Here is a 22,599-nt window from a genome sequence, read left to right on the forward strand (position 1 = left end):
TTGAACAAGGGAATATGAGCTCTAACATCATACTACTTTAGAGATACATATATGGTTATAATTTTAATATAATTTTAAGTAAGAATTTTAGTAGAAATTTAGCAAGATTTAGGTAAATACAAAGTTTCAGAAATATTTATTAAACATTGTATTACTAAAATGTATCAAAGTACCTGCTTTATGAAGGAAACATTGTCTATATACGCTGACCCGGCTATTCATTATTATTCATTATGTACCCAGTGAAGGCATTTTTAAACTATCTTTTCTAAGAAATATATGGCCGGAGCGAATTTACCTATGCCCCTTTTCTATAGGGTATTAAAATCTGACCGCCTGAGCGAACTAGTATATGCCCACGTCGGCTAATCTAATCACCCTACCTGTTCTTTTCTCAGAAGGGTTTGAACATAATAATGAAAGCCAACTTTCCAGGCAAAATGTTTATTGCTAAGTACCTACTAATAAACATTTCAATATACAATAAACTTTATGCAAATTTAGTTTGTTTACTATTACGCAAATAACACCGTTATCTTCCTGGGTGGCGAAATCCTTCAGGTAGATGACAAACTCGAGGTATTAATTAGTCTTGAGCCTAGTACTACTCCGGAGTAAAAATACGTGTTAAACCTACTATATTACTTGAATGTGCTGAAGTTTTAAAAAAACTAATTCAACTCCACAAGAATTTATTTCCAACAGAATTAGCTTTCTTCTCTCTGTGTATGGAGCGCCTAAAAAACTACGTGCTTAGATAAGTTTCGATATGCATGTTTCTTTAAAAAATACTCGAAATAAAAAACAAGTGCAGTTATCTTGTCTTTCTCCAACCTCAGCGGCTGCTCATCAACATCTTTTTCGGGTATATTACCAAGTTCAAGTGTGGCTTGGTTATCAACTAGATCCAAAAGACTGGGGTTGGAAATTAGTCGACAGTTCATTAGAACCAATTCAAACTTTACTCCCAAATGCGCCGGAAAAACTCCTGAACACAATTTTTTGCAACTGTAAAAAGGGATGTAGCGCTAAATGTGGTTGCAAAAAAGTTGGACTATTTTGTTCGGTACCATGCACTAATTGTCAAAACCGGTCGTGCTGCAATGTTGAATCACCAACAATTGAGGATTCATTTGATTCTATCGAGGAGCCATGCAATGTGTCATTATTGGGGCAATTTACTTGCACCCAGGATGAACAAGAAGAAGAAGAACAAAAAGAAGAAGAAGAACTAGAAGATGAAGAAGAAGAAGAACTAGAAGATGAAGAAGAAGAGGAAGAACAAGGAGAAAAGGAAGCCGAAGTATTAGACAATTATGAACCAGTTGGATAAATTTCCCTTTTTTTTTGTAATTTATACCGCTTTTTATAACTTTTGTCATTTTTAGCCCTTGCCAATATCAATTATTCAATAGCTTCAAATTAAACAGAACCATAACAGATCCGTGGAAAAGGTCTACTAGGAAAACCACGTTAATAAAACGCGCTAAGTACACTACCTCAAAGGTGGTGTGAAAACGTGTGGGCATTATGACGATTACAACTTTTTGAATCGTTGTATCTCAAAAACGGTGGCTCTTAGGAAAAAAGTACCTAATAAAACATTTTGTATGGATAATTATAATCTAACCTATATTTTCTGTTAGAACTAATTTTATGATAAAACTTACCGTTTCGCTGAAAATCGCTAAAAACTATATTTTATGACCTTTGACCACGCGTAAATTTTTTAGCTCGTGTCGGATTTATGAGAACTTTTTAGATTTTATTTATGATGTTATTTTGAAAAATCCTGCCAATTTTCAGCTTGATGGTAATTTTTGTAACCTCGGATGTGTAAGTTGACCGAAGTATCAGGAAATGAATATGATCTTAAAGCAGTAACGATTGATGATTAATCATCTTCGGTATGATTAATTTGTGGATGATAATTCGCATTGTACCAGATCTTTTGTACGTTATATTTAGACATGAGATCGCGAAAAGCCTAAGCTGTAAATTGGGGTCCATTATCGCATGACACGATCTGTGGAACACCATAAATTAGGAAGACTTCATTCTCAAGGTACTTGATAATGGATGAAGTAGTTGCCTTAGACATGGTATGAATTAAAGGAAATTTTGTAAAGTAATCAACAACTACTAAAGCATATTGAGAACCTTTGTAAGACCTAGGATAAGGACCAATAAGATCTAAAGATATAAGTTGGAAAGGAAAATCAATATGTCGATAACTACCCATTATACTTGGTTGAGGAAGATTTGTCGGTTTGCATGTAGCACAGATTTTGCCTTTAGCGATATAGCTACATCTTTGATGTTTGATGCATCTTCAGCCAGTAATAAAGGTCGGATATTCCACGTAAAGTTTTGTAGTAAAATTTTGGTTTTTACAAAACGTTTTTTAAACATTTTTACAAACTTATACCGGGTGAAAAAAAAACAAAATGATTTTCTTATGTTACATCCCCTGTAGGGATGGTACGACATAAGAATCATAGTACATACTGTTATGCTCTACTTTATCTCTTTAATTAGATTGATTAGCAAATTCTTAATTTAATTAATTACTCAATTAATTTAATTGCTGCCTATTTAAACAAAACCAAATTCAAATTAAATTTTCTAATAAATTTTATTCTCAGGGCTAATTCTGTATTCGATGCAATAACTTTAATTTGTGGCTTCTAGTATCTCTAGTTGATTACTCCTTCCAGGATAAAACTTTATTTATCCAATATGCCTTATAAATAATATTTGAAAAAAAATACTAAAATCTAAATTTGTTGCAACAATTTCTTACTTAATAAATCAAGCTTTAATTCTGATGTCTCCTTGTTTTAACAAAAAAAATATTTAAATAAATTATTGTTTATTCATACTAAATTTAATAAAATTTACTTTTCTTCTTTTGAATTGATTACTTAAAGTTGGAATGACTAGTTATAGAACTGTTCAATACAAAAAAATGAGCATATATGATGTGGATATAAATAAGCTCTCTCCGTTTCGACAAATGATTTGACTAATCTTTTTGTTTCTTCACTCCTTCTTTTCCCAGATTGCGTTGTCCTTGATTCTCCCACACGTATTTTTTTGATGTTGAGAAAAGGTCCCTCTCGTCCAAAGTGCTTCACAAACAAACAAAACCAGGACTCGCTCGAAATTCTCCACTCAGTTTTCTCCTTGCTCGATATCTTGTGCAAATAGATAACAATCAGCTACTCGTTCTAGACAGAACAAAGGAATCTTCCTCAGACACAGGAAAATTTTACTTCTCAACCGGTCAACAATTTCGTTTCAATTTGATTCTGCTCGCAAAGGCCGATTCCACCACTTTACACTGACTTCTCACTTTTCAAAAACTGAACTGCTCTCTCCCGATATTAATCACACAGTGACCATCTTTTCTCTATCAAATTCAGACTCCACATTCTCATCCCTTCCATCGATCTTTCTCTACCCAAAACATCCCTACTTTCCATTCCTAAGAAACCAACTTAATTTGTATACCAACTTTCCATTTTGTTAAAATTCTAAGAGACATCAAATTACTATTGTTGTTTCAAAAAACTAAACAAAAGGCCTTACATTCTAAACTCAATAAAATTTGTTTACCGTTTACAACCTTCTACGAATTATTTACAAAAATCCTCTTGACGCACTTTCCAATATTTCTGAGCCATTGTCTGTAAATCCTTTCAAAAAAACCGTTAACGAAAACCGCATTAACGATTTCACCTTCCCCGAACCACTGTTTACTAACTAAATTAGACTCTATACAATTTTTGGTCATATACAGGGTGAAGAAAATCTATGATCTCGTGGTCTTTGATATAAATTTATTTTCCAAATTTTTCCAAAAAACAATTCTATAACAATACATACATCATAAGTACATCGAAATCGTATCGTAGTGTTACGTTTTGTGAACATTTTGTTTCTTGAATATCCCTGATATCTTTAGAAACAAAGAAAATAGACGGTTTTGTTCTTTAACATGACGTGTTTTAACTGAAACAAAAGAATAGAATAGAATAGAAATATGCTTTATTGTCACTGAAAATTTTTACAATTTTATGGACAAAGCTTACATACAGTCAAAAGAAAATAATATCAACAACAAATAAAAAATAACAACTACAATTTACTAAAATTAAATAAATCGTAATATACAGTAAATATGATATAATACCAAAGACAAAAACAATTAATTGCAAAATTTATATAAATTGCAAATTGAACATACTTACAACAAATAAAATACAACATTAGGAATAGACAGTTTAAGCTATTGTATATGAAACCCAATTTTCTTAGTTATTAATTAAGAAATTCTTCTATTGAATAATATGGTCTTTTAGATAGATAGGCTTTGGTCATTTTACGGAACTTTGGGAAAGATGTTGCAGATTTAAGTTGTAAAGGAAGATGGTTGTAAAGTTTTTTTGCGGAATATAATATAGATTTCTTTACTAACTCAGTGGATGGGATCGGTAAATAAATATCAAAGATTGAATTTCTGGTGGAATAAATATGATTGGGCCTTGCTGGAAAGACATGAAGGTGTTTACGAATTAAACAAACAGTTTCTAGGATATATAAAGATGGAAGTGTTAGAATTTCTGATTTCTGAAGTAACTTCTGCAATGTGTAGATCTTCTGAGGCCAAACAGATATCTTATTGCTCTTTTTTGCAATTTAAAAATAACATCAAATTGAGCAGCTGTACTAGAACCCCAAAAAGGAAGACCATATCGAAGATGAGACTGGAACAACGAAAAATATGTTATTTTAGAAGATGCTAAATTGAATTCCCTTGAGACAGATCTTATTGCATAGCAAGCTGAGGCGAGTTTCTTACTTAACGAATCGATATGAAGGGACCATTTGATGTTGCTGTCTAAAAAAATACCAAGAAATTTTACAGAATCAACGGTACTGATCTGGCTGTTATTAAGAGGCAAAGGTTGAAGAGCTCCTTTATAGGATAATGCTACTGTTTTGTCTATATTAAAGGAGAGTAAATTAGAGTCAGACCAGGTCTTTATCGTCAGTAGATCCGAAGTTATAGTTTCATGAAAAGATGCAATAGTTGAGTTGCTCCAAGTGATACTGGTATCATCAGCAAAAAGAAAAATTTTCCCATCGATTTTTAAATTAGTGATGTCATTTATAAAGATAAGAACAGAAGAGGACCCAATACTGAACCTTGCCGTACTCCACATACAATGTTTTTGAGACTAGAGTCAGTATCATTTGCTCTAACTAGTTGTTTCCTATTATTCAAGTAGGATTGGAACCAATTCAAAGAAATACCTCTAATTCCATAGAAATTTAGTTTTTTAATCAAGATGTCGTGATTTACACAATCAAAAGCTTTGGAATAGTCACAGAAAATAGTGACAGTATAAAAATTATTGTTTAGTGCTTGATAAACCTCATGTAATACAGAAAACATGGCATCAGTGGTACATTTATTAGTTAAAAAGCCGAACTGATTTTGAGATAAAATGTTGTTATCAACGATAAAGGACATAAGTCGAGTTTTAATGAGTCTCTCAATAATTTTGGAGAGTGCCGGTAGTAAGGAAATAGGTCTATAGTTGCAGGCATTAGATTTTTCACCACCCTTATGAAGAGGAATAATAATGGCTGTCTTTAGGCACTCTGGAAATTTACCTTTTTCGAAGGAATCATTAATTAGTGAGACGAGGATTTCCAACACATTTTCTGTGAGATTAGAGAAAATTTTTATAGATAGTCCATCAGTACTACAGGATGATTTGCTTTTGATACTATTGATTGTTTGGGTCAGTTCAGAGTTATCGACTGGTTTTAAAAAGAATGAATTCGAGACCTTTCTTGAATTAGGGAGATAAGAAATGGGATCTTGTTGCGGCAAAATAGTTGATGTTATATTTTTATTCACATTAACGAAGTAATCGTTTAGACTTTCAGGATTTGGAAGGGAAAATGATTGAGCTGTATGAGTTTTATTTCAAAGATCGTTTATTATAGACCAGGTTTCTTTTGCAACACTTTTAGAGCTTCCCAGACGATTTTGATAATAGGCTTTTTTAGCTGATTTGACAAGTTTTAGATATGTTGTCCTGTACTTCGTGATATATTCAGTAACAGAAACATTGGTAGTAAATTTCTTGATATATAGAAGTGAACGCATATTCTAGGCTGATATGCGGATACCTTTCGTAACCCAAGGTTTTCGATGTTTTGGCTTAATAGGAATTAAAGGAAATGCCTTATTGAAGATGCGGAGAAGCTTATCTAGAAAAACATTGAAATTATAGTCTACGTCTATAGAAGGAAACTGCCACTCAGGATTTAAGCATAAATTTTGGAATTTACGAAAATTCTGGGCGGATAAAATCCTACCTAAACGTCGGGTTTTTGAGGAGGGTTTGCTGAAGATGTTAAACTTCGTATACACTGCTTCATGATCAGATAGTCCCGCATTAATAACTGTAGAGCAGACATCAAGGGGTGAGAAATCTGAGACAATATAATCGATTATGGTAGATGTAGTTTTTGTAATCCTTGTAGGAGAATTAACGTGCATTGAGAGACCATACGATTCAAATATGTTGACCAGGGACACTTGGGTAGCACAAGCAGCAGCATAATTAATGTTAAAGTCACCGCATAGAATGTTTCTGCTTTTATGAGGCAGGTCATCTAACAAATTTAGCAGGTTCTGAAAAAATAGTTCCACTGTAGAGTCAGGTGATCTATAAATGCAAATAATGTAAAGATTAAGATTTTTATTATAAACTAAGGAAAACTCAAAGACGGATTCACTTAACAAAAAGTCATATTTTGTTACCAGAGAAAAATCATTATTTCTAGAAGGAATTAGGGTGCCTCCATGAGCCGAACTTGGACGATCATACCTGGCAATTGTGCTATATTTTTCTACAAAAAAAGGCTCGTTGACTTCAAGCCAGTGCTCTGTAACCGCAACTATCGGGGGAAATCCTAATTCCTCCAGAAACAAAAATAATTCATCAGTTTTATTTCTTATAGAACGAATATTAATCATAACCATGCCAAAGTTGTCATCACTAAAATAATTTGAGGTTTCTAGTCCCTCAGAACACGTCGTGTTGTTTAAAAATTTCGCTTTGGAGAGCCAGTGAAATAATAACTTCGGTGACATTCCCTTGACTTTTGTAGGTGTATGATTCTTTCCGAACTGAGGTAGGACCTAAAGCGGCAAGATCAGCTTCGATTTCAGCTGGACCAATTCCGTAGGCATGGTTAAATTCTAGAAGAACTTTTCGTAGTTCTTCGGTCTTAGTAGGTAGTCCTTCGGAAGCCAAAAAGAGTTTCACGCTGGTGTTGGTGTATCCATCATAAAATACAGAAGAAGGCTGGTCGTGTAGAAAAGCAAGATGTAGTTTAATTGCTTTTAAGATATCCGGTTCCCTTAACCTTGCAAGAAGATATCGACTATTCGAGTTATTAGTTAGCCTAACTCTTGGTGGTGTTAAAGGATCCAAATTTATGGATGGTTCCAGAGTATCTTTCTTAATAAAATTGATATGGGAACGGAAAGGCTCTTTTGATTTGCAAACTGTGATGGCCTGCTTGTCTGTAAATATATTTGTGTTTTCAACATTTTTATTGTTGCTTGGAATGGTAATTGGATTTTCCAAGCTAACCGGGCTTCTGATGTATTTCGGATTCATATTTTGTTCAGATAAAGTCTTTGGTTTAGAGTATGATGATTCTGTGGACCAGTTAATGTTGACACCAGGTGGCCAAATTTCTTTATTAAATAATAAGTCGATAGACGTTTTAGATTTTATGCCTATTTTGAATGAGGAACCAGTTGCTGTGTTGGTATCTTGAAGTAGGGCGTAACATCGAATATATTCCTTAATACCTAGCTTCTCTTTAATGTAGTGAACTACTTGAATAGGGGTGTAAATTGGGGTTAAGTTGCTTATAACGACAAAGTGACATTTATCTTCTACAATTTTTGATTTTTTGACTGGACTAGCTTCGAAATGAGTGTCTTCAGTTTGGGTACTTGAGGTGGCATATACTATGTTTCTCTTCACTACCTCTTTCTTCGTTGGTATAGCAGGTAGTTTGTGTGAAAGATTACTCATTTGATTAGATATTTCACTTATGTTTGAGGAGAGCCTGTCTAATCCCAATTTTATCTCAGATGAATTTGAATCTTGGACTTGGACTTTAATTGTGTCATTGGAACAGCCGAAAAAACTGACGATATATTAAAGATATCTTGTTCCATCTGCCTTATCGATTTTAAAAGATATTCGGGATTTAGCCCGTTATTTAAGTTATGGATCTCGTCAATTTTTTTTGTCAGATAGTCTAATTTGCCGTCATTTTTGGTTAATAAATCATATGTCTCGATGAATATTGGCAAATTATCAGTGACTTTTTTTGTAACTTTAATTAAGGCGTCAAAATTCTCTTGTGGTATTTGATTTTTTGATGAATCGTTTATTTTTTCATTTAAATATCTGAGGCTAGGCGAATCACATAATGTACAGAAGAATCTTAAATGACAATTTTTTGGGTCCAATAGAGCTTTTGCCGTTGTTTTGTTGAGACTAGAACATTTGATGCAAAAATACCGTTTACAATCTCCATGGCAACGTAACTTATATTTTTCGTTTTGGGAAAATTCAGCTAAGCAAATTTCACAATTATTGTATGCTTTAATGTCAAGGTTAAATATACAAATATTTTCCTATGTAGGTCGTTGAAAGTTGGTCGATGTGATGATTGTAATAAAAATATAAACAAAACTAATCTAACAATAAAAAACACAGTTTACAAAACTTTAAAAACAGAAAGGCACATAACCTTAACAATTCTAGTCGACACCTTAAGAGTTATTTGTCGACCAAGTGAGTGGTATGCACAGAGCAACATAATAAAGACCAGATTGTTTAATGGAAGCTCTGTGATGTTTTGGGGTAGAATTTCCTTGAGAATAAGTACGGATTTGGTGTCTACGTGGCAGGGCCGGATTTAAGGGGGGGCAGGCTGGGCAGCTGCCCGGGGCCCCCACAAAGCCCCAAACATAAGAGGTTCATTTAAACAGATATTGGCAGGAGATACAGGAACTCGACAATGTATGACAAGTATAAAATGAAGGAGCGTAGGAGTGATAATATTACATTGTTCATGGTTATGTTTTTCACCTTCCACCGGGTGAGTGTATTGCTTCGTTTGTAAATTCTTATCAAGTGTTCGTACACATTTTAGCCACAGAGAATTTTGTGATTGGAAACATGCAGATAGTAGGCTTATGGATCACGAAATGTCTAAAGCACACGAAAGAATTGGGCGTATTGATGCTGAAATAGCAAAACAGGCCGAAGAAATAAAGAATTATTGGAAAATGGTAACTCAAAGACTAATTTTAGTGTTATAAAGTTTATTTGTGAACGAGATTTAGCATTTAGCAGCGAAAATGAGTTGTCGAGTTCATCATAAAATGAAAATTATTTGGGAATACTCCAGTTATTAGCTGAATATGATCAATTTTTGAAGCACCATATTTTAATAAATATTCAAATCCTGAAAGCGGACATGTCAACTATCTTTCATCAACCATATTTAAATAAATTGTACATCCGATGGGTCAAAACGTATTAAATGAAATAGGTTCAAGGATTAAGAAGTTAAAATATTATTCAGTTCATACAAATCAATTAACTGTGATATTTCGTTACAGGGAAGGTTTCACTCCTGTTGAAAAGTTTACCATATTTTTGCCAAATCGCCGTCATAAAGCAGAAGATATATTTAATTCTCTAATGACATTTTTGCAAGAACATGATATCGATTTGAAAAACTGCAGGAAAATACAATAAAAAAAAATTTTTTAAACCTCTGTCAATTTTTTAACTTTTATCTCAATTAATTAGGTTATACTTAATTTTAGGGCTTTTAAACACTGATGATGGATTTCTTAATCCGAAAACGTTTTGTATTGTGACCCTTATTTAGGGTATTTTAAAATATACCTTTTACAAAGACCTGGTATTTTTGTGATTTATGGTATACAGCCAGCTACAGGAAGTTTATTTTCCTCTAGTCCAGGGCTCATCTGTTTTGAGATGGACGTTGAGAGGTGACTCAAATTTTTTTGCAGAAATTGCTTAAAAATAACTCAAATAATAATATTTGAGTTGTCCTCCCTCTCAGAATGGTCCGGAACATTGTTTAAATAATCAAAATGTCAAAATATGAAGGAAAAATTCGATTTTTTTATTGGTTTTTTGAATATACAGTAAAACCTCGATAGAACGGACCTCTATTTAACGGACTTCGGATATAACGGACAAAAAATCCGATCAAATGTAAAAAAAAAATTGAATAAAAAAATGAAAAGTCGAATTCTGGAAGAAAAATCAGCAAGGACAGGATCTCGGCCATGATTTATGCTAATGCCGATGGATCGCATGGATTGACTGCTATAATTGTTGGCAAATCTCGTAAACCTAGAGTTGTCAAAGATATAATGCATCATCTGCCCGTTGTTTTTTTATAGCTCTAATAAGGCATGGTTCACCACAGATATTTTCAAAAATTGGTTTCAAGAATTTGTACCTGCAGTGAGAAAATTTCAAGAGAAGAAACTGGAAATACCGCTGAAAGAGGTGAAATGTATATTGATTTTAGACAATCCCCTGCTTACCCTCTTGAAAATATTCGACATTTAGAAGACTTTAATTGTATGTTTTTACCAAAAACATGCATCGCTTATTTAACCCATGGATCACTGAATAATTTAGATAACCAAACGAGTATATTGCAGAAAGTTTTTAGATGAAGTAGAAAAGTAAAAAAGTAGCAAACCAAACTTGATTCCTTTTTCAACTTACAGATTTGTACACTGTGTGTAAATACAGTACATATTTACAAAAAAAAAATTTGATGAATTTTAAACATATTTTTATATAACGGACTTTCGGCTTTAACGGACATCTCGTCCTCCCAATTAGTCCGTTATATCGAGGTTTTACTGTAACTTTAAAACTGTTCATTTATGAGAAAAGTTGTACTGACATAAAAGTTGCGTAATTAAATTTCCTACAATACAGAATTGGTTAAAAATTTAGAAAATAGTCACCCTTGTTGCAAAATAGCAATACTTGCGAAAAAAACCATACAAAAACAAGTATTCGCATTTTACGTTTTTCAACCATTTATGCTACACTTAGGATCTTAATATTTTACCCAGAAAAACTTTATGATATAGTAAAGCAACACTGCAAATTTCATTAAGATCGGTTTAATAGATTTTGCAAACTAATTTTGCAATCCAGCTTTCGCAAAAAAAAATTCATTTTTTAAAAATGTTGCAAGGACTGAAAATAAAGCAGAGAGTAATGTTTTTTTTGCTTATAGAAGTGTACTGTACCTTTCATTTGCAATTTGCAAAATTAAAATCGAATAATTACCACGGCGTCAGGAAATTTTTTTAAATAAACATTAATTTTTGGTGCTACGCGCAGGACAGCGGTGTTCGATTCACACAAGTTGATTTCCACCAAAATTCTTCTAATATTTATCTAATATATTATTTTCTTACTCTATATTTTGTTGTATTTTAAGATTTTAATTCCACAAAAATCAAACTAATTTTATTATTGTTTGTGAAATATTGTTTAAACAATTGCATATGTTTAAAAATAATAAACTTTTATTCTCTAAGTTAAAATATATGAACAAAGAAAGTTTTTACTAAAGAACGTGTTATTTCAAAGGATAGAGTATGTGATTTTATTTTGCAATAAACAAATTTATTTATTTATATCGAAATGTAATAAAAATTAAAATGTATCAATCACTATCAAAGGTCACTTAAATGCCCAATCAGAACAAACTATCCGCTGTCCTGCGCGTAGCACCAATAATTAATGTTTATTTAAAATATTTCTGACGCCGTGGCAGTTAATCGATTTTAATTTTGCAAGTTGCAAATAAAAGGTACAGTACACTTCTATACGCAAAAAAAATTCAACTTGCTATATGCTTTATTTTCAGTCCTGTAACATTTTGAAAAAAACGAATTTTTTTTGCGAAAGCTGGATTGCAAAATTTATTTTGCAAAATCTATTAAACCGATCTTAATGAAATTTACAGTATTGTTTTACTGTATCATAAAGGTTTTCTGGGTGAAATATGAAGGTCTTAAGTGTAGCATAAATGGTTGAAAAAATGTAAAATGCGAATACTTGTTTTTGTACAGTTTCTTCGCAATTATTGCTATTTTGCAACAAGGGTGACATTTTTTAAATTTTCAACCAATTTTATATTGTAGGAAATTTAATTATACAACTTTTATGTCAGTACAACTTTTCGTGGAAATGACTACTTTTAAAGTTATAATCAAAAAACGAAGAAAAAAATCGAATTTTTCCTTCATTTTTTGACATTTTGATTATTTAAACAATGTTCCGGACCTTTTTGAGAGGGCGGATAACTCAAATATTATTATTTGAGTTATTTTCAAGCAATTTCTGCAAAAAAATTTGAGTCACCTCTTAACGTCCAAATGTACTAATATTTTTACAGATCCGCCCTGGTCTACTCGTGGATTTTGAAAATACAATGGTGTTCAGGCTGAAATTATAGAACAAAAAGGTACATATCCATACGTGGGTGCTCCGTGCTCGGTGCAACTGCTTAAATGGATACGGCATGCGCTCCCCTACATATAAACCGCAAACAGGTTGAATCGAAGAAAGTGAGCGCCGAGCGGCGATCACCGACGTATCCACTGTGTGGAGCTGCTACAACGAGCGCGGAGTACCCACGTATGGATATGTATCTTAATATCTTGGAGTTGTCGATTCCCTGTGTCTCCCACTCTCTAAATTTAGTTTCAAAAGCTGCAACTGAGTGTTATCATGCATTAGCATAGCACCGCATTCTTTAATTTCTTAGAAGAACTAGCTATATGTTAACAGAATGTTTAAACGCTGCGTCTTAAATCAACAGTGCTGACCGTGGCAAAAATATAAAAAGAGCAAATACTACTAGATGGTCATGGAGGTAATGCCGCAAAAGAACTAGTTAAAGGTTATAATCAGATTAAAGTGCCATTATCCAAAATTTCGGAAGACTATGAGCAACAATTTAAAACTCGTAGCATTGCAAATGGGACTTTAACCATACACCTTACTATTATTTTTAATATTTTACTGTAACAAGTCACAGCTCCTGTACTTTTTTTTATTTAAAATTATATTTATAAAAGTAGATCAATATTTTTTAATGGTAGGAGGTAGGGCCCCCACACCAATTCTGCCCAATGGCCCCCACTGGCTTAAATCCGGCTCTGCTACGTGGAGGCTCTTTAAATAGCGAGAGGTACATTGTACATATTTTCTTTCTTTGAACTCTTTGTTCCTTTCGCACTATATATGGGAAATAATTTCATCTTAGTGTATGATAAGACATGGCCTCCTCACGTATCGTATGTCATCAGATAAAACACATATTAAGGAGTAAAACCGTCTAGTTTCTTTGTTATTAAATATATCAGAGAAATTAAAAAAATTAAATGTACAAAAATATAAGACCAGAACATAATTTTGATGTATATTTACCTTTATACCTTTTCCTCCCTATAGGGTGTCTCAAACTTTTGTTTCGGTTAAAATACATGTTAAAGACTAAAACCCTCTATTTTCTTTGTTTCTAAAGATATCAGGTACATTCAAACAACAAACAACAAAATGTTCACAAAACATAAGACTACAACACGATTTTGATTTATACCCACTTATACCTTGTCCTCCCTACAGGGCGTCTCAAACTTAACATAAGAAAAACATTTCTTTTCTTACACCTGGTATAGGTACAAAAAAGAAGTTTGAGTAAACCTTTGCCTAACTGTGTAAATATCAAAGAAAAATCTAAAATAATAAAAAAATTAGCAGAATTCGTCAATCTGTTCATGAAAAAATTAACTATGAAAATGAGCATACTTTTAGGTGATGCATAACTTTTGAAACTGTATTATAGGTTTCTGTGACTGCTATGTGTTCAGCTGTGAAAGTTGTCATTTTATCAGGTAATCTATTGTTTATCTTTATACTTTTTTGGGGGTAAAATATGGCATATTTAAAGTAAGTCCAGAGATTTAAACTTATTATAAAAACACAGCTCTAAGTAGCGATATTTTAAAGATACATAGGTACATGATATTGAATCCAAGGAAATCAAAATTGTTCTATATACACCAGGGAAATAAGACAAAAATATACCATGTTCGGGACACTTGAGCAGCCAGGTTGCAAATGGGTTTTTTGGGTACTATATACCTAATACATTATAAATACAAAAATGCCCGTCACAGTTTGGACGAGAAATTTAGTTATTAACAAATAAGGGTCAAAAATGAGAGTTTTTTCGTTTAAATCGCTACAGGTAAAAATAGGGTCATTAAATGTCTTATTTATAATATTTTTCTTTTAGCAGATGAGCCAAGGTTTACAACAAGGTTTTTTTAATTTTGGTCCGATTATTTGTTGCTTCGGATATTGCAAAATAAAACTAAAATTTCGAAAATAAAAAATTTGCTATAACTTTTGCGAAAATGAATTTAGGACTTTCATATTGCATGAAAAGTTGAATCAAATAGTCCATACAATGCAAAAAAAATTTAAGACGATGATGCGTCAATTAGTTTAAATTTTATTTAATTTGTTTATCCCAAAGAGCTTTGCAATGCTATTGTTCAGAAAATAATAACGATACAACAATTCTGTGAAAACAACATGAAAGAAGGATACTCATATTTTCAACGCATTAAAAAAATCATTAAAAAGTCATTTATATCACTCAGAAAACATTTTACAAAAATAGAGTCATTTTTTGCTTATAAACAATTTGAAAAAGTTTGTTAATATTCACTGTAGGCTAAAACTACAATGGAATTTAAAAAACTGGTATTTTTATACGAATTTTCAAAGAAAAACTTTTCGCCTAGGTTAATTACGGTCAAAGTTAGCCACTCTTTTTTATTTAATTGACGACTACTTTGTTTGTAAACCTAACTAGAGACATTTTGAAGTTAAAGATATATAGGTTATGTGTAAAAGTTTGAGTAAACTTTAAACCTCAACAGAGTGGTTAATAAAGCTTTAAAAATGGCGTCCGAACGGAACTAATTCGTGCTCGGTGGAGGGTAATTACTAAAATACGTGCACTCAAAAAATGAAACTGATTCTGCAAGCATATGCTGCAATTAATATCGCTGGAACTTGTAAATGGATTTTGATTATAATTTTTTTAATTTGTATGTACTCGTAGTCTTATAGAGTACGTTATGTACACACAACTCCACCTAACATTACAAAATGTTAGGGGGAAGTCCCCTTATCACTCAGGGATATGAAAAATAGATTACGACCGATTCTAAGACCTACCGAATATACATATATAAAGGGGGAGTTTTTAGTGCGGGATCAGTCGATAATTCCATTATGTTATAGAATATCGAAAAAAGTTATTTAGAAAAAATGTAGACAACGATATTCTCCACGCTTGGAAATATGTCCATTTCTACAGGGTGATCAATAACAGCGTGGCATATCAAACATATAATTTTTTAAATGGGACACCCTATATATTTTTTCATATTTATATTCCCCTCATAATTCTTGTTCATATAATATAGGGTTTTGCATTACCATACAGAGTATTTAACAAGTTATGACCATTTTTATTTCGAAATCCCTATGAGATTAACACCCTGTATATAAAGAACTAATTCATAGACCATAATTTGTTTTATGTAGTAAGATAAACAATATACTGTAGTCTTTAAATTAAGTCCAATTGAAATCATTGACGAATGTTTGTATACAGGGTGAACTACAAAACCCAATTACGATTTTCTCTATTTTTTAAATGGATCACCCTATATTTTATTTTTCAAAAATATCGTATTTATTATACTCTTTCATTTTTATATAGCGTTCCCTATACCTAAACTTATTACTTTCGGAGATATTTTTAGTTTTCTTTAACTTTCGGGAATACATTCAATTTTTCTAGTAGAAATAAGTTGGTATTGAATGATAATTAAACAAAATTATTTTTATTCAATAAATAACTAACACAAAATATAAACCACAGCAATATGCAATGAATGTATCAATAAATGTGATATTAAGGAATTATCATATTTCCCTGTATACAAGAATCATACAATTCCTACAAAAAAAAATATATTGTAGGTATCCTGTGTATAATAAAATTACAAGATTATTTTTATTTAATAAACAACCACACAAAACATAAATCAAAACAATATACAACTAATTTAATAGTTTTTAGATTATTATATCAACAGCATTCTTAGCCAAGAAGTTTTTAGTAACACATTCCTAATTGCAGATTGTGACCCGCAGTTATTAATAATATAATTTTCATATTAAATTTCATTAATATGCATAAATAAATCCCTACTTTGATAACACTCAAACTAGATAATCTATAAATGTTTAAGGTGATATAGTTAGAGATTATGTGATTGGTCCACATTTTTTGACGGTTGAGGTTTTTATACGACGGTGCTTCAGTTCTTCCAAAATTGATTTTTTTCAAGTGGGGCTATATAAAAAACCTTGTATACCAGACGCATTCAACAACGCTTGATGATATGAAAAATAGAATAAAAGAAGCTTTTAATAATATTGACTTACAAAGAAATGTGGCTCGGTCATTTGAATATCGGTTACAAAATTGCATAGACGTCGAAAGTGGTCATTTTCAACATTTACTTTAGACTTATATCCTTAACATCACATTAATTGATACATTCATTAAATTTTGTTATGGTTTATTATTTTTTTGTTAGTTATTTATTGAATGAAAATATTTGATATATTATTACATAATACTTATTTGTTAAGTTATTTATATTTATAAGAATTGAATGTATTCCCGGCAAATGAAGAAAACTAAAAATATCTCAGAAACTAATAAGTTTAGGTATAGGAGATGCTATATAAAAATTAAAGAGTATCATAAATACAATATTTCAAAAAAAATAAAATATAGGGTGATCTATTAAAAAAAAATTGAGAAAATCGAACTTTTGTTTTGTAGTTTAAAAGTGCTTATAAAAATGAATGTTCTACTAAAAAACTCTTGGCTTAGAATGCTGTTAATATCATCATCATCATCATGGTGCTACAGCCCTTAGAGGGCCCCGACCTTCTCAAGCGTTCTACGCCATTCTGTTCTGTCCCCTGCCTGCACTTTCCAGTTGCCGACTCCGATCTTCTCGGCATCTTATGTTACCCCGTCCATTCATCTCAACTTTGGTCTACCCCGTCTTCTCATTCCCACGGGTTGAGCTGTTAGAATCCTTTTTAGCATGTTCGATTCAGGGGCTCGGGCTACATGTCCTGCCCACTGCAGGCGATTTCGCTTAATTATAGTGATAATATCTTTTCCACCAAACGTTTGCTTGTAGATATGCTGCAGTTCAAAGTTATATCTACGCCTCCATATTCCGTTCTCACAAACCGCTCCGAATATCTTGCGTAGTACCTTTCTTTCAAAAATTGATAGAGCGGATTCATCTGTTTTAGTTAGCGTCCATGCCTCTGAACCATATGTGAGAACGGGGACTAGCAATGTTCTATACAGCCTTATACGAGTTTTTTGTGACAGACGTTTGTTAGATAAGTACTTTGATAGACCATGATAACACCTGTTTGCTGTTGATATACCAATCTAAAAACTGTTACATCAGTTGTATATTGCTTTGATTTATGTTTCATGTAAGTTATTTATTGAAAAAAGTTATCTTGTTATATTATTATACACAACAAAAAGTTTTTTTTTAGGAATTTTACGATTCCTAATATATGTATATTAGGGATGTATATTAGGGAAATATGATAATTTCTTAATATTACATTTATTGGTATATTTACTGCATATTGCTATGGTTTATATTTTGTGTTAGTTATTTATCTAATAAAAATAATTTTGTTTAATTATCACTCAATACTAACTTATTTCTACTAGAAAAATTGAATGTATTCCCGAAATTTGAGGAAAACTAAAAATATCTCGGAAAGTAATCAGTTTAGATATAGGGAATGCTATATAAAAATGAAAGAGTATATTAAATACAATAATGTTGAAAAATAAAATATAGGGTGATCCATTTAAAAAAATACAGAAAATCGTAATTTGGTTTTGTAGTTCACCCTGTATACAAATATTCGTCAATGATGTGAATTGGACTTAATTTAAAAACTACAGTATATTGTTTATCTTATTACATAAAAGAAATTATTGTCTACGAATTACTTCTTTATATACAGGGTGTTAATCTCATAGTGATTTCGAAATAAAAATGGTCAACTTGTTAAATACTCTGTATAGTAATGCAAAACCATATATTATATGAACAAGAATTATGAGGGGAATATAAATATGAAAAAATATATAGGGTGTCCCATTTAAAAAATTATATGTTTGATATACCACGCAGTTACTGATCACCCTGTAGAAATGGACATATTTTCCAAGCGTGGAAAATATCATTGTCTACATTTTTTTTAAATAACTTTTCTCGATATTTTATACCATAATGGAGTTATCGACCGATCCCACACTAAAAACTCACCCTGTATATAATTTCATAAAAATCGGTCAAGCGGTCTCGGAAGAGTATGGAAACTAACACTGTGACAGGAGAATTTTATAGATGTAAATATATACATGGCTATTAAAATAGGGGTTGGTAATAGAAGAGTGAAAATTAAGGTTTGTATGTATTTTTTAATTCTACATCATATAAAATTAAGGTAGATAATTCTGTCCAAAAAAATAAAAAAAAATGTCAGGGGGCAACCCCCCTATAACTTATGGGTATAAAAAATAGATTAAAACATCTTCAACGTCCTACAGGATAAACATGTAAAATTTTATAAAAATTGGCTTAACCGTTTCGGAATAGTATGGCAACTAACAACGTTACAGAAGAATTTGATGTATATAGAAGTAACTGCGAATTAAATAATAAAAGTGACTAACTTTGAACCTAATTAAACTAGGCAAAAATTTTTTTTTCTGAAAATTCGTATAGAAATATTAACTTTTGAAATCCTAACGTAGATTTACTATATAGTCAATATTAACAAAGTTATTCAAACTGTTTAGAAGCCTAAAATTACTCTATTTTACTAAACTTTTTCGGAGTGATAAAAACGACTTTTTAATGATTTTTTTTTAATACTTTAAAAATACAACTATTATTCTTGCATGTGGTTTCCACAGAATTGCTATGTCATTATTATTTTCTGAACAATAACATTGCGAAAAAAAAGCTCTTTGCGATAAACAAATTGAATAAAATTTAAACTAATTGACGAATCGTCTTAAAATTTTTTGTGCATTATATGGAATGTTTAACTCAACTTTTCGTGCAACATGAAAGTCTTAAGACCATTTTCGCAAAAATTATAGCACATTTTTTTATTTTTGAAATTTTAGTTTTATTTTGCACTTTCCGAAGCAAAAAAGGATGGGACCAAAATTCAAAAAGTGCCATTTTAAACCTTGGCTGATCTACTAAAATACGATTACTCTAAATAATATATATAATTACCCTATTTTTACCTATAGCGATTTAAACGAAAAAACTGCCATTTTTGACCCTTATTTGTTAATAACTAAGTTTCTCGTCCGAACTGTGACGGGCATTTTTGTATGTATAATGCATTAGGTATACAGGGTGTTTCATTAATAATTGTCCATATAGTAACTGGAGAAACCTTAGCACAAAATACGAAGATTTAACCTAAAACACTTAAATAAAATGTGGTTCCTTACTAAGTTACAGGGTGTTTTATCTAAAATATTGAAAACTATTTTTGCTTAGCAATTTAAAACTATTCGACGTATCCTTTTCATACTTGGCAGAAAGTGCGACTACTAGACACACTACTAAATTATGACAAACAAACCTTTCTAGCTACTACCAGAGGTGTACGACAGGGGATGGTGAATGGTTGACCCTTCTCAAATTCTACGTCACTGGAGGAATTACTATTTTAGTGCCATTTTTAGATTCTCCAATACTTTCTACGTAAATAATGTACTCTTCATTGGTAATGATAAAGTCATTAGTTTTCGAGATATTTGAAGTTAAATATGAAACGGCACAGTTATTTTGATTAATTTATATGATTCATATGATTAAAATTTAAAAATTATTTGTATCCAGTACTTTCAAACTATTTGGCGTATCCTTATCATACTTGGCAGAAAGTGTAGGTGCTGTACACCCTACTAAATTAAGATAAATAAACGTTTCTAGCTACTACCAGAGGCGTACGACAGGGGATAGTGGCTGGTTGACCCTTCCCAAATTCTACGCCACTGATAAAATTGCTATTTTAGTGTAATTTTTGATTGTACAATACTTTTTTTGTAAATAATATACTGTTCATACGTAACGATAAACTGATTAATTTTCGAGATATTTGAAAATAAAAAAAAGCGACACAATACATTAATCAAAATAACCGTGTAGTTTCATTTTTAACTTCAAAGATCTCGAAAACTAATGACTTTATCGTTACGAAAAAAGAGTATATTATTTTCATAGAAAGTATTGGAGAATCCAAAAATTGAACTAAAATAGCAATTTCGCCAGTGGCGTAGAATTTGGAAAGGGTCAACCATTCACTTTCCCCCGTCGTACGCCTCGGGTAATAGCCACAAACGTGTATTTAACAAAATTTAGTAGCTTGTACAGTACCTATACTTCCTGCCAAGTATGAAAAGGATACGTCGAATAGTTTTAAAATGCTGAGCAAAAATATTTTTTAAATTTTTAAGATAAAACACCCCATAACTCAGTAAGGAACAACATTTTATGTAAGTGTTTTAGGTTAAATCTTCGTATTTTGTGCTAAGGTTTCTCCAGTTACTATATGGACAATTATTAATGAAACACCCTGTATAGTACCCAAAAAATCCATTTGCAACTTGGCTGCTCAAGTGTCCCGACAAAAACCTTATTTCCCTGGAGTAATACTACAATCACAATAAAGATACGTTGAATGTTACGGGGAGCACTTCCAAATCATAATTTACAATGTATATATATATATATATATATATATATATATATATATATATATATATATATATATATATATATATATATATATATATGAAAGGAAACGGCGATTGCATTTTATTTCACTTCGACCACCACCGATATTCTACACGACGTGTTTCGAGCTCATGTCAAGCTCTCGTCAGGAACATCTAGGTGGAGTGAAATAAAATGCAATCGCCGTTTCCTTTCATATCACGGTTTTTCTCCGTTATTGACGAATGTGTAGCGAATAACGTGGCTTTGTAGACAAATCTGTGACACAAAGAGGTGTCTTTTGTCGTTCATCGTCTTTTATTACATTGTAAATCATGATTCTGGAGTTCTCCTCGTAACATTCAACGTGTCTTGGTTTGTTTATTTCTAGTGCATTTTTATTGTGATTTTAGGTTATTACCTTAGGTTACGAAATGGTCAAACCTTCATTCAAAAAAATTAACAGAATCGTATACGTGTCATTCCCCTTGTAATCGATTGATTTTTTTAGGGCGCTGGTTGTACAGCCTTATTAGTAGCAGTAGTATCAAGAAAATTAGAGTTAACTAGAGCGGAAAAACATGTACATAATTTTATGATGGACACGCAGCTGACGAAACGGGTAAGCGATATTGCTAATCATATAATATATTTTGTTCCACATTAAAAAAGTGTCGTTTTAATATGTCAGTATCTCGCATATATACAAAAAGCAAATATTTGCACGAGAGTCCAGTGCATTTTATTAGTCCAGTCAATGAAGGTTAAATCCAGAGTATCTGTATAATTTTCGGAGCCTGCACTGATTTGTGCCAAATTTTTTTTATAGGTCCTACTTACTCTCTGCTTCAAATCATCCCTGTACTGTATGGTGTTTTAAACTTGGGGGATGCCCCCCTTCTCGGGGTAAACATTTTTTAATAACACCAGGAATGAGATTGACCAATTTTAAGCAACTTTTGTCCTGTATATTTTTTTGAGAAGGTTAAGACTTTTCGACTTATTCGCATTGACATTCAAAGGTCAATTTTTTAATGAAAAAAAAAATATTTTTTCAAGCAATTTTCTGCGAATTACTCAAAAAGTATGTATTTTCTCAAAAAAATATTATTATGAAAATGTGGCTTCTAAAAAAAATAATGGATTTATGGTGTCTATAGCCCCAATAAAATCGAAGAAATAGCTTATTGAAAGTTAGCTCTTCATCGGCAAGCGCCAAAATTGACATTTTCAACGTGAAATATGGAGACAACAAAGAAAACAATGTATTTTTGTGAAAAATTCATAAACCTTTTTTACAGTGCTTGAAAAAATCTGTATTTTTTATAAAAATCTCTACTACCAATTCTAAGGAAGCCATGACAAAAGTATTTTTTCCAAAAGTCCGTATTTTTTCAGCGACGAAAAATGAGAACATCATCTCCTAAATTACAATTCTAATTAAAAAT

The 22,599-nt window shown here is 31.7% G+C and overlaps 1 protein-coding gene across 1 annotated transcript in view; it reads left to right on the top strand.

Annotated features, from left to right (window-relative positions):
• LOC114341637 (small conductance calcium-activated potassium channel protein) overlaps window positions 1-22,599 on the top strand; it is a 250,833-nt gene that overhangs the window by 133,992 nt on the left and 94,242 nt on the right. The window contains exon 7 of the mRNA XM_050662938.1: window positions 21,663-21,773. Coding sequence (XP_050518895.1) covers window positions 21,663-21,773 — 111 coding nt within the window. The remainder of the gene's footprint in view (window positions 1-21,662; window positions 21,774-22,599) is intronic.

Source organism: Diabrotica virgifera, chromosome 10 (genome assembly GCF_917563875.1).
Source record: "Diabrotica virgifera virgifera chromosome 10, PGI_DIABVI_V3a".
NCBI lineage: Eukaryota > Metazoa > Arthropoda > Insecta > Coleoptera > Chrysomelidae > Diabrotica > Diabrotica virgifera.